We start from the raw sequence: 12,390 nt of genomic DNA, 5'->3' as shown, positions 1-12,390 counted from the left end.
TAAACAAACACATGTTTAACACTTTCCAGAAAGGAATCAAAAGTGCATATTAATCATTTTCAATTATACATTTAGTGTACTGAGGTTTATAAAAGGATTGAACATCTGGACTTCAGTGTTTTCTGGTAGGCAGGGCTGAGGGATTATCAGATCCATGTTAATCTAAAAGCAACCCTTCTAGAACAAGCTACATGTCTAGCATCAATCATTTTAGTTTACATGTGCACTTTACATTACAGTCTAATCGGATGTAAACTGGGTCGGCCTATTTGCCTTTTTTATTTTTATTCATTCAATAATTTTGTAATATGTTATGTGTAATTTTCTATCTGGACCTTGAGTCTGCAAATAAAGTTATATATATATTCATTCTTTCTTCAAACGTAATCTTCACATTTAACTTTCCAAACTGCATACCACTGATGAAGATTTCACAATGAAGGAAACTACCTTATCACCTAACAAACCAACCTTTTTTCAGTTTACTTGGGTTGCGGGGCAGGATTTTTTAAATCAAGCAATCCTCATGTTTGTAAATTGAGTTGAATGAGAGTATAATTTGTTCACCACAGTCTCAAATGTGATGTCTTTACTTTGTGGGTTTGGTGAGTCAGATTCTCTTCCTGATTAGATTTTTTTGTGCATGTGATTGGACTTGAGCTAACCCATGATCGGTGGTCATGTGTGGTGTAGAGGAGGGGGAAAATGGCAGCCTTGGAATCTCATGTATACTGTGCTGTTTATTTACGGGATAAACTGATTGGTTACCACCAGCCAGCCAACCACCTACATCCCAAGAACATTTAAGCTACTGTCTTATCTACAGCTGGATTTATACTCCAACATTTCCACAACGGCCACATTCTGTCACATCACAGTCAAAACTATGATGGGAGAACACCACACCATTCACACTAGAATAAATAAAAATGGCTGACCGCTGAACATTCCCACCATATCCATGTTACGTTTAGTTTATATAAGTGTGTACGTTATTTTAATAAACTTTTAAACAACCATTCAGAATTGAGTTTAATCGCCAAGTAATTGGTACAATGCACGTGGATATAAACTACAACAGTGTTGGAATACAGCATTCCTTCAACTTGGAAATTAGCGTTGCTACATTTGTCTAACTGTGCCCTTTAAAGTTCAGCAGCATGTGTCTGTGTATTCATTAATTTTCCCCCTGTCTCCATGCCCGGCAGCATTAAATCTAGTTACCAACTAGAAGCCTATTTCCTCTACTAGAGAGCCAACTGGTATGTTGAGAAATGATCTCTGCAGTGCAGCATTCCTCCACAGGGACTGTACAACACAGGGACAGCCCCTCCCCCATAGCAGGCCAGTCAACTATCAAAAGGTGGTGAACAAAGGCACTGTTATTCCTTCGAGATGTGCTCTGTGATATGGGGAAGACTGTGCTGTCTTCCCACAGATGCCTGCCTGTTCCCGGGTCTGACCACTTGGTGGGTTTCATCCAGTGAAGGATAGAGGATAGAGAGCAGGAGGGATCAATTTGTCCATGGCCTTAAAGATTCATAATACATCTGACAACTATGAGTTTATAAGATTGATAGATATACCATGGACACTGTAAGAACAGGTTATATTGAAGGGATCAAATTACTAGGCATGGCAAAGAGCCTTTTGAGAGCCAATTTAATCAAACTCACTGCAATATGAAGGAATAGCGACCTCTTGTGAAGGACACATTGGCCTATAATTCCATTACAAGAAAAATTAATGTATTTCACTAACAACAATTGACTCAACATTGTCCTATAGCCTAATTAGGCCTACAATGTAAAATGTTTTTTCTGAAACACGATCGAACTGATCTAATGATAGTATATGGTTTCAGTGAATAATGTTTATAATATTTGCATTATTAGCAAGGCATGGGAAATGATTAAAGTCAATTAATTGACTCCATGTGAGTAGGTTATCTAAAGATCTTCGTCGGGAATTATTGATTAAAATAAGCCTACCTCCTGATACTCTCAAGACATGCTGTTTGTAATACCGGATGTGCAGCCTCCATATGTCGCCTCTAAAAAGTAACATTTCCAAACAAATATATTTTAACCTACTAGCCTACACTTGAAATAAGTGTACTTTACACGCACTTTGAAATAGTAGAATAAATTAACTTTCATCTAAATCAAATTTATAGCGGGCAAATAACATAAGCTAATATTTGAGCATATTGGGTACCAATGCATGAAAAGAAAGGCGATACGTTTACTGGCACAACAGTTTGTTTTAATGATTCACTGTGGGGTTTAGTGGCTAGGTCTTTCCTTTAGGCATTCGCTCTCACTTTAAGAACGCGAGTGATCACGTGTACTATGAAACGCTACTAGTGGGGAGAAAGTTTTGACAAGGCTCTGACTTGTTCCAATTTACCGTTGCAAACAATTGCAAAGACATCTTACCAACTTTATAGAAACGCAATGGACGGGATTGCTCAGGTAGCCTGCAATAAAGTGATGTTGGGTCGGCTAAATTACATTTGAGAGGATCATTCAGATGCCAGAAACAACAGGAATTGCTGAAATTCGTGACAAAGTTGACCAAAAATAACCAGTCTGTACACATCTTTCTTTTTGCAACTAGAAAATGATGTCAGGATTCAGTCTTGACTTGGCACCACTGAAAGAGCCTTTGGCGTTTATTCGAGTCCTAGAATGGGTAAGTCTGTAATCTTTCTATGAATGGGTTTAACGTGCGGTAGAATTACGATATAGCTGTCATGCACATCTTCGTAGAAAATGTAAGCGAGATACCAGTTGAGTTAGTTAGCGTTATCACCTCACCCATGCGGTCAATCACACAGTCAGCCTGAATCTTTAACGCTACATCTTTTTCGTGCTTAGTGAAAAGGCGTAGATAAATCATCACTTTCTGACATGCAACATTACAAGGGACGTTTAAACTTGAGCTCTGTCCCTCAATCAACCTTCTTCACTGTAAATCCTTATTTTTTTCTCTTAAATTAAGTGGAAACATAAGTTACCCTTCACTCTAATCATTCGGTAGAGTTAGGTTAGGGAACCGAATTCTTCGTTCATACAAGTCTTGTCAGGAAACTGAATAGCCTATGGATGTGTTAGAGGAAAAACTCATGTGTCATGTAATAGTGCTTTGGAGTGAAATAAGACAAGCTAATTTAGGTAATTAACAAGGCCTATACCTGTACAGTCTGACAGACTGTTTTCGAACTACAGTCTTGGAGTTATCAATCATTCTGTGTTCTTAATATGAATTCAAGTAGAGTGCATGGTATGACTTCCCAGTGCAGCATAGGGGGGGGGGGAAAGGAAGTTTGTGTGTGCATGTATGGCCACATGCATCCATTGGCTTCAGTGTTCTTTCTGTTAGTGCGTGTTGGGGAGGGAGGAAATGTCACATAACCATGCTGCCCAGAAATACAAATTAGCACCTACATGGAACATGCTGACGAACAAATGGCATTAGGCAGACACGATCTCTTGTATGCAAGGCATTCAAATGTCTGTCCTGGCTGTATTGTAACATTTGCACGTGTCCTTATTTTGGCTCTGGCTGCAGGTATTCTCTATATTTTCCTTTGCTACAACTGGGGGGTATTCTGGCTCCACCAGCATTAATGTTCAATGCCTAGGGACCACCATCAGCCAAGAAGTGTCAGCCATCTTTAGCTACCCCTTCAGGTATGTAGACACAAGTAAATACACATGGATTTAATTTGCAATGGTAAAGCACACCTGACTTCAATCATGTTTTATAGGTGAACTTATTGACGTGTTCCTTCTGTGTGCACAGGCTGATGGCACATTCATACCAAGTACCCAGCTGTAAGAACGCCACAGGTCCCTCTGAGCTGTTCTTGACCGGGGACCATTCGTCCTCAGCTGAGTTTTATGTGTGTGTTGGAGTCTTGGCCTTCCTCTACACCACTGCTAGCCTGGTCCTTCTCCTGGGGTACCAAAATATGTACAGAGAGAGCAGTCGTGGCCCCATTGTGGTGAGTTTTCTTTCAGGAATATGGGGTGTTTGTACTGCTGACGTGGTTTGTGTGTGTCATACTAGGAGATGAATAAACAAATATTCAAAAAAAAAAAAAAAAAAACGGGACAAGAGAGTGTAAATATTAGATTCCTTCTTAACTTCTTAAGTCAACTTTCATGAATCTGACATTGAAGTCCTTGACTTCATTTGCCTGTTGCTGATCCTCTGCTGCCAACAGGATCTGCTGGTGACGGCAGCTTTTGCATTTCTGTGGCTGGTGTCCTCATCCGCCTGGGGAAAAGGCCTGACGGACGTCAAGTGGGCCACCAGCCCCTCGGTTCTCGTGAGCCTCATCCCTGTCTGCAAGGACATAAGTAACAAGTGCACACCAGGCGCAGTGCCTCACATGGGCCGCCTCAACTCCTCTGTGGTAGGCATCAGCAGAGTTAGCAGACCACCCAGTCCTGTTTGGGAATGTTTAATGAAAATACTTGCAAAAGTTGAACCGCTTCCTTTTAATGTAACCTACATAATGTTTTTTTAATATACATATTCTGTCATTACAGACCTTTGGATTTCTCAACCTCATACTGTGGGGAGGTAACTGCTGGTTCATATTTAAAGAAACTCCCTTCCACAAATCAGCCACTCCTCCTGCAGAAGTGGAGGAAGGAATGCGTCCGTCCTAACTAAATAACACGTATTTCAAATGTGTTTAAACATAACACTTGCTAAATTTGAAGGTAACATTTTACAGAAAGTGTCCAAAATGGTATGTTGAGTCAATTGTGGGTGCTGAACAAGTGCAGATATTGAGGTGTAGGCACCATCCGTAGGTCAAAACTAGTAGTCTTTAATTCATTTATTGCTTGAACTTTGGATGTTTCTCTTAATTTTTCATTAGAATAAGACAGATTTTCCTAAACGCATTCAGTTTAACTCTTTCAAACTCAATGTTTGTTATATAAAAAAATGTGGTTTATATTTCAATTTAAAATTGTTGAGTAATTGATGGGCAGTTCCTGGAAGTGAATGCCTTACTCCTGTGTTATAAATGTAAATTAAGACACATTTCATTAGTAATAAGCCAGCGAACTCTAGTTCTCTTATTCATAGTATGGTATGCAATTAGTACAATATTACTCTTGTTACATAGTTTTTGAAATGCACATTCTTAAATTAACGTTATATTTATTGTGTGTCCATCTCACCTACCATATTTTTTATAAGAGGGGAAGGCATGTTTCATCGTAATTAACGTCTTGTTATGCAGTACTGTGCCATATTATATTTGTGTCCAATGACAGCCTTCATATACCATGATTTTGGCCAATATGTCGAAAACTTTGTAGGTCCCGGTAAAATAATCGCATTTTGCGATAGTACAAAAAGTCTGAAAGGAAAATATGTAATGTGGTGTCACATTCCAGTCTGTAAATCATTAAAGGGAATCGCTGGTTTACGTCCTTTTGCTCTGCATCACTGTACAAACATTGCAAAAGAAAGTGTATTTTTCCCAGTGAGTGGAAAATGTGTGTATTATTTGAGATATGAATGTTAATCAATTGGTATGTTTCTGTCTGGCTCTGGTTGGGCCCTTTAATTTTGTGCACGAGCAGTCCAAGTTAATCCAATGTGGGTACGAGTTTAATGACGTGATCCCCATGCGCGCGCGTTGATGGTGTCGGTTTGGAGAACGCGCAAAGGGCAGCAATGGCCGCTGTGGATCGGCGAAATCCTAATCTCGACGATTTTGTTGGATTTAATTGGAGCTCTTGGATAGATAGAGCTAATATTATCCCTTCAGAAGGTGAGTCATGTCCTCCCCGCCACAAGCAGATTCGGTCAAATTACAGTGGCATTATACAGTGAAAACATTTTTGCAGTAAACCACGGTCTCCATAAATCCCAACCCAAACAAAAGACCCCCATGGTCCTAGTGCTGGAAATGTTACGTCCTTATTCATAATTAACGAGCTCGTTAGTATTAGCACACAAGAAAAGCAACTCCATGTCCATAAACTCTCCAATCCCCAAATGCCGATTGATAAGAGGAAGTAACAAGTGCAGGCGTGTGGCAGCAGCTAGCAAGCAATCTGTACTTCACAAACACGGTTAGCTAGTTGGCTAGCTGTTGCTATATCACGGTGTTGTAGCTACTTCGGACTACGACTTGCAAAAGCGGTGTTCCGGCTTTTTTGTTAGCGTGTTGGCATATGTTAGCCCCGCAAAACAACACAGACTATACATCATTTTCCCCCAAAAATATGAGTTCCGGTCTTACAGTTCAGCTCCACAATAGGCCTTGATATAAATGGTTGAACTCATAACTGAACGTATGTTACAGGGCCTATTCCAGAAGAATGCAACAAGTATGAGAAGAAAAGAGCAGAGACCATGACTCTCATGAAGGAGGGTGAGTTTCCCATGATGCTCCACCTACAGTGGCCACACAGATGGGGAGCTGTAGGCTACCCTACTTGCGTTAGAACCTCTTGTTTCTTCAGTGTTGTACATTTTACAAAATTCCCTTTATGATTTTCAGATGGATACAGTAAACTGAACAGACAAAAATTCGGAAATATGGCTAACCTGATGTGTACCAACTCTTGACTTCTACCCCCATGCAGACATGTCCATATATGGCCATTGCCCAGAACGTGATGACTTCTACTTGGTGGTGTGCAGCCACTGTGGTCAGGTGATCAAGCCACAAGCTTTTGAGAAGCACTGCGAGAGACGCCACGGGTCCATGAGCAAGCTTTGCAGCCCTCCCTTTCCCTCAGCTCACCAGCAACGTCCTAGACCTGGCCGCCCCCCTTCACTCGCCCCGCCCCCCCGTGAGAGGCTGGCCAGCAGGCACCAGGGAGCTGAGCCCCCCTCAACACCCTCCGTCACCCAGCACAGACCCGTCAGATCTCAGAAGGAGGAAGTGAGGTAAGGAGAAAAGTGTTTTTGTTCTGCACCTGGCTTGTGCAATTATGGTCAACTGGTCATGCTCACTCACACAGTTTAAATGCCAACCGCTGAAGCCATAGAATGGGTAGCTTTTCAGTGGCGTAGCTGCCAAAGAAGTGGTAAAGCATGTCCGGATCTGGGGGCTGAGAGGTGGGAAATGAGGACGAAAGCAACATAGATATAGAGTTGCACAGTCTAATCTCTATCTTTCTCTCCTAGTTTACCTCCAGTGGAGGAACTGTCTCAGGACAGCCCTCCCTTGCCGTCTGACTCCCCCTCCCCTCGGCCCAGGGCTTCCCCCTTGGAGTCAGGACCCCAGACCCCAGACAAGACGCCCTATTCCACACCACAGAAGCTCCCGCTGCAGAGAGCCGTGGCTGGGCAGCTGGAGGACACTCACCTTACCCTTGGGGGCCGCAGAACGGACAGCAGAACCTTTAAGAAGGTCTACAGTAAGTGTTCTTCTTTTTCAACCTCTCTTTGGAACTGTGGTTGCATTGGAAAATTGTTTGGAAAAATTAAATTGTAGAATGAAGTGAATGTAATGTGTGCTACACACAGTTACGACTTCCATCATGTATTTTATGAATTTTGTCGATCACTTTGTCTGTGTCAAGCTTCTGACTGGCTACTGTGTTACCCAGAGAAAGAATGTGACCTGGATAAGCACTGTGGAGTGCTGGACCCAGAGAGGAAGAAGCTATGTACCAGGCAGCTCATGTGCAATGTAAGTTCTTACAAACAACAACTTTTAGCCTGTGGTGCAGTAGACCAGTAATGGCAAGTTACCAAAAAAGACACTGTCAGGGCTCGCAACTAACTTTTTTCCTCACTGTCCTTGCTTTACTCAACTCTGTTTTAGGCTTCGCTTTTCCTCTCCTCTACTCTCCACTCCTTTGACTGTGTGAAAAAAAGTTTTATAGTTTCTAGTTTTCAAAAAATAGTATCTCTAAATATCTCCAAATTAAGATAATTAAAAAAAAATGCTTCAAATGCTTTGAACGGTTTGAAAAAAGTTTCTACAAAAAGCTTCGAAAGGTAATTTTTTAATATATATTGCTTTTAAGTCTGTGTTGAACTGTCCGTTAATTTCGAGCCCTGCACTGTGAATTAGAATACCTTGACCATAGTAAATAAAACTAAGTAAAGAAGTCAAAAGGAGGATATGGGTTGGGTGTAAACACTGTCCATCCATCTCTCCTCTTCCATCTCCGTTCTCAGATCCACTCCATCCACCAGCGACGGAAGGTTCTGGGCAGGAGTAAGACGTTCGACCAGCTGGTGGCAGAGCAGAGGACGGGCTCCAAGGGCCGAGACCTGGAGCAAACCGTGGCCTGCAGGGACTCTCCTAAAGAGCCCTTGCCACACACAGAGGACCCGGTGGGGCCTCAACACAGCAGGCGCGTCCTCAGCAACTGCACAATTCTCAGGTGGGAATCTTCGACTCTAGAAACTTTGAGTGAAGTTTATGTTTATTAAGGATCCCCATTAGTCTACACCGTAGTGGAGACTATTGTTTCTGGGGTCCAGGCAAAAAACATTACAATATAAATCATAAAACATGACAACATGATCAATGTTGGTGAACAAAAACACAGACTTAGAAAACAACATTTACAGTAAAAGTTTAAAAAAAAAAATATTACAAAAAAGAATTAAAAAAAAAAACATTTGTCTGTCCGAAAATACCTAAAATAGTAACTTAATCTACTCTAATTTCCTTTATGATTATTGCTGCCTTAAGTTTCCTTTTGAAATCACATTTATTTCTTGTTAAGAGTCAAATATGAGGGGAGCACATTCCAGTATGCAATAGCTCTGTACATTACTGTTTTCTTCGGTGCATTGGTTCTGGGTAGAGGAAAAGAAAAGTGACCCCTTTGAAGAGCAAGAGCGAGCTTGGTGTGGCATGCCAAGGTCACATGTCCATAACCAGTTTGTTCTTCTGAACCACAAGATCCAGGGACCCGTCAGAGAGTGGTGAAGAGGACGAGGAGAATGGAGTAGGGGTGGAGGTACAGCCCCCCTACCCCTTCAACCAGAGCCTGCCGTCCAGTGAGGGGAGCGACTCAGAGGACCAGGAGGATGCTGGGGAGGATCTGCCCGCCACCCCCTGGCACCCCAGACCTATGGGGGTGAGTGCCACTACACACCTTGTTAGAATACGGTTGGAGCTCTCATAGTGGCTTCTCAATTGGAGTTAAGTGTGTGTGTGTTTGTTTTTGTGTTTGCCGATAAAGTGGTGTATATAACGTAAAATTGTTTCTTTAGCTATGCACTTTTGGAAGCCACACAATGGGCTGTAGTGTCTTCACTTTTGACCGGCGGTTGCACCACCTACGGTTTGCACTCAGTGCCATGATGGAACATCACCTCAGTGCCCACTTGTGGAAGTGAGTCTCCTCCATTTTATTGTCCACATCTAAGTAATTGGTGCACAAGCGAAATTAAGATGGCCTATAGGAGTTCAATTCATATGACTCAAATGTAAACAAAACAAACTAAAGGTAACAATTATGTATTTTTTCTGTATAGGAAAATACCTCAGATGACTGGTTTACGGTCGCATCAAGCTTCCATCACCCCCCCCATCTCCACAGGGTTGTCGGTCAGAGCTGGGAGCAGAGCTGCCCCTCTCTCTCGCCCCTCACTCAGGTCTCCACCCACCTCTCACCCACACAGAGCTTCAGGCAGGGAGAACTGCTCCTCCAGCCCCGGCTCCACCTCCCCAGGACAGTCCCAGACCAAGAGTGGTCAGCACAACCCCTCCTCCTCCACTCCTAGACACGCCCCCGGCCCGGGGCGACCCCGCAACCCGGTGGGGAGACCCAGCAAGGCCCGCCTCCGAGAGCGGGAACTCATGCGCGCCGCCAACGCGGAGAAGACAAAGCCTCCATGTGACGAGGACCAAACCCCCAAGCACATCAGGGAACACCCACTCCAGGAGCGCGGTAGACAACCAGACCCCGCCAGACTCTACCCCTCTCCTTCCTTCCAGGGACCAGTCAATGGCGCTCTCACAGTAGGAAAGAAGCCATGCACTTCGCCACAACCCTCAGAGTGGTACTCGCCCTCACCGGGCTCGGGGAAGCGACCTCCGCCACCTCCCCTCCGTCCTCCGCTCCCCTCCCCCCGGGGTAGGGGGCGACCCCCAGGGCTGCACAGGAGGGTGGGGGGCTATGACCACAAGGGCCTAGCCAAGAAACGTAAAAGCAGCAGCAGTGGCGGCGGAGGTGGTTCCCCTAGTCTCAGCACCCCATCCTCCCTGGCCCCGAAGTCCCTCTGTCTGACCCCACACTCCCAACCCAGCATGCTCTCCTGGCGGGGGGAGAGCATGGGAGGGGTGCTCGCCAGGGGCATGGAGAAGAGGATTGATCCCCAAAGAGTAAGTGTTAGTTATTTGACTGCATGGACCACATGCTAAGTTGCAGAATTGAAACACACACTTGTATGTCGTTCTAAAAGGGTGTGTTAATATTCTCTGTAAAAAGATGTTACTCTTTACATAAAGCCTTAATCCAAACACCACGTTGAATTTTGTCTGCCTCGTATGTTGTTCCAAAAGCTGTTCTTTCTGTGTCTCTACAGCCAAAAGGAACCCTACCAACACTAAGGAACACTGCCTTATGAAAACACTTGCAGAGCCATCCCACAGCAGTGTACTGTTACTGCCAGCACAGATATTTGTGTGTTTGTGTTTGTTTCTGTGATTACAAGTCATTAGGAGCTAGTATGTTTGTTACAGGCGTTGAGTTGCTTTGTATGTCACTGAATGGATCAGTTGATTTCCTGTTTTGAACATAGAGATACCTCAAAACGTAATTGTAATGCTGCTAAAATGAAATGTGGGAAATTTGATTAAAGACAAATTGACTGCTTAAAGTGTTCTTTTTGTCATCCCTTTTACACTAAATACCACCAGAAAAATATTTTCTATATTATCTTATTAAATAAGCATGACTGAAGCAAAAGACAAATTACCTGAGTGTCTAAATCTATATTTAATCTCTGCAATTATAAACTAATCCAACGCAAATTCAAATCCATGTGTCCTCTGCACAATACTCTTTCACAATGACATGATAACACCACTAGATGGCACCAAACTATTAGCTCTGCTGAAAGACTGCTACATCAGCTTGATCTGTGTAATTGGATTAAAGTACTTCCAGTTTTGTTGATGATCTCCGTTGATGTATTTGACTTTTCTAACTGTCATTACCAGTCACAGATGACGGCAGAGAGAGAATTTATGTTTTTCGGTAGGCTATCTTTGATGAACATCTGTCATAGAAGCTTTTCTAATGTAATCTAACACCATAATCTCCCTCTCAACAGTGATGCAAGAATAATCATTCTATAGCTGTCTTACAGTCTGTGGTTAGTACTATTCTATCATACATTAAGTTGGATAGTAGGAAGACAGGTCTGCTAAACATTTAGTTGATTAGAAATACGCTACTGTCCAATGTGTCCCTTTGAGATAAGAAATATATTCTGATGGATTCTTCGATCTTTAAACCTCTTTTATGGACTGAATCAGCTCTAAATGATACAAAGGTTTGAAGTGACGTTGACACAGCAGAGTAAGTAAGCCCACAAGTTATAAGTAAAACACTTCTTATATTTTATTTAATTGAAAGTATTCATGATAATATGTTCTCTCTACAGTGTCACCTATACTTGTTTGTGTTACACTATCCTGCAGTCAGATAAGATGAACTTCCTTAGCGTTCCATGCAAAGCCATTCAACTTTAATAGCAAGACCTCTAATTCTATGGCAGACTTATCGTTGATGCACTATCATATAGGGCAGGCTTTGAGCAGAAGCTGTATAAAACTGTAATCTACAGTTGCCACTGTAGTGCCGTTTCAGTTCAATATACCATATTTGTACGGTGTACATGGATTAAACATAGTGAGGTTGAAAATAAACGGGTGCAAATACCATTTTGCAGAAAAATATGAAAGATGTCAAATCTACTGATTTGGTATTGTTTCGTTTTTCCAGTTCGACACACTGAATAGACCTAAGGAAAGTCTCTGAGCAATTTGACAGCTCTCATAATGATTCTTTTTACGGCTTTGAACGCTGTGAGGAAGCGCGTCACACAAACCCCTCCTGAGGTGCCAGTGTATTCAACACCTGAAAAGATGTGAGTCATCTGTCAATCATCTCCCATACCAGTCTGTGCTCTTTCGGTTCTGATGCCTTTTGATTATATTGATGACAGTCATGAGCAAAAAAAAAACGTTCTATCAAAAATAACAACTCTTCTTTCACAATTAGCAACATTTTTTAACCGGATATGAGTGACTGTTTCATGAACTGTTGCCCTCACATTTCTAGATGCTTCGATAGTCTGCAGCAGAGCATGAAGTATATCATTTTCCAATACTCCACACTAAACTTAAAATATACACACTTATATTACAGA

The 12,390-nt window shown here is 42.5% G+C and overlaps 2 protein-coding genes across 3 annotated transcripts; both read left to right on the top strand.

Moving 5' to 3' along the window:
* Positions 1-2,263: 2,263 nt before the first annotated feature.
* On the top strand, positions 2,264-5,455 carry sypl2b (synaptophysin-like 2b). Its single transcript, XM_062459935.1, has 6 exons — positions 2,264-2,474; positions 2,620-2,694; positions 3,574-3,695; positions 3,808-4,009; positions 4,232-4,423; positions 4,560-5,455. Exons 1-6 carry the CDS (start codon positions 2,457-2,459, stop codon positions 4,680-4,682), a joined length of 732 nt encoding a protein of 243 aa, XP_062315919.1. The 5' UTR covers positions 2,264-2,456; the 3' UTR covers positions 4,683-5,455.
* Positions 5,456-5,561: 106 nt separating this feature from the next.
* atxn7l2b (ataxin 7-like 2b) lies at positions 5,562-10,827 on the top strand. 2 transcript variants are annotated; one of them, XM_062459934.1, is made up of 10 exons: positions 5,562-5,803; positions 6,341-6,409; positions 6,624-6,930; positions 7,171-7,403; positions 7,596-7,678; positions 8,173-8,381; positions 8,909-9,086; positions 9,223-9,344; positions 9,487-10,336; positions 10,540-10,827. In XM_062459934.1, the coding sequence occupies exons 1-10, from the start codon at positions 5,707-5,709 to the stop codon at positions 10,579-10,581; spliced, it is 2,190 nt and encodes a 729-aa protein (XP_062315918.1). In that variant the 5' UTR covers positions 5,562-5,706; the 3' UTR covers positions 10,582-10,827. The 2 variants fall into 2 exon arrangements, with proteins under 2 accessions (XP_062315918.1, XP_062315917.1); XM_062459933.1 differs by lacking the exon at positions 5,562-5,803 and adding an exon at positions 5,983-6,107.
* The last annotated feature ends 1,563 nt before the right edge of the window (positions 10,828-12,390 follow it).

The sequence above is a fragment of the Osmerus eperlanus genome, chromosome 4, assembly GCF_963692335.1.
Source record: "Osmerus eperlanus chromosome 4, fOsmEpe2.1, whole genome shotgun sequence".
NCBI classification, from domain to species: Eukaryota; Metazoa; Chordata; class Actinopteri; order Osmeriformes; family Osmeridae; genus Osmerus; species Osmerus eperlanus.
The sequence above is the reverse complement of the archived record's forward strand: the minus strand, read 5'-3'. Positions and strand labels throughout refer to the sequence as shown.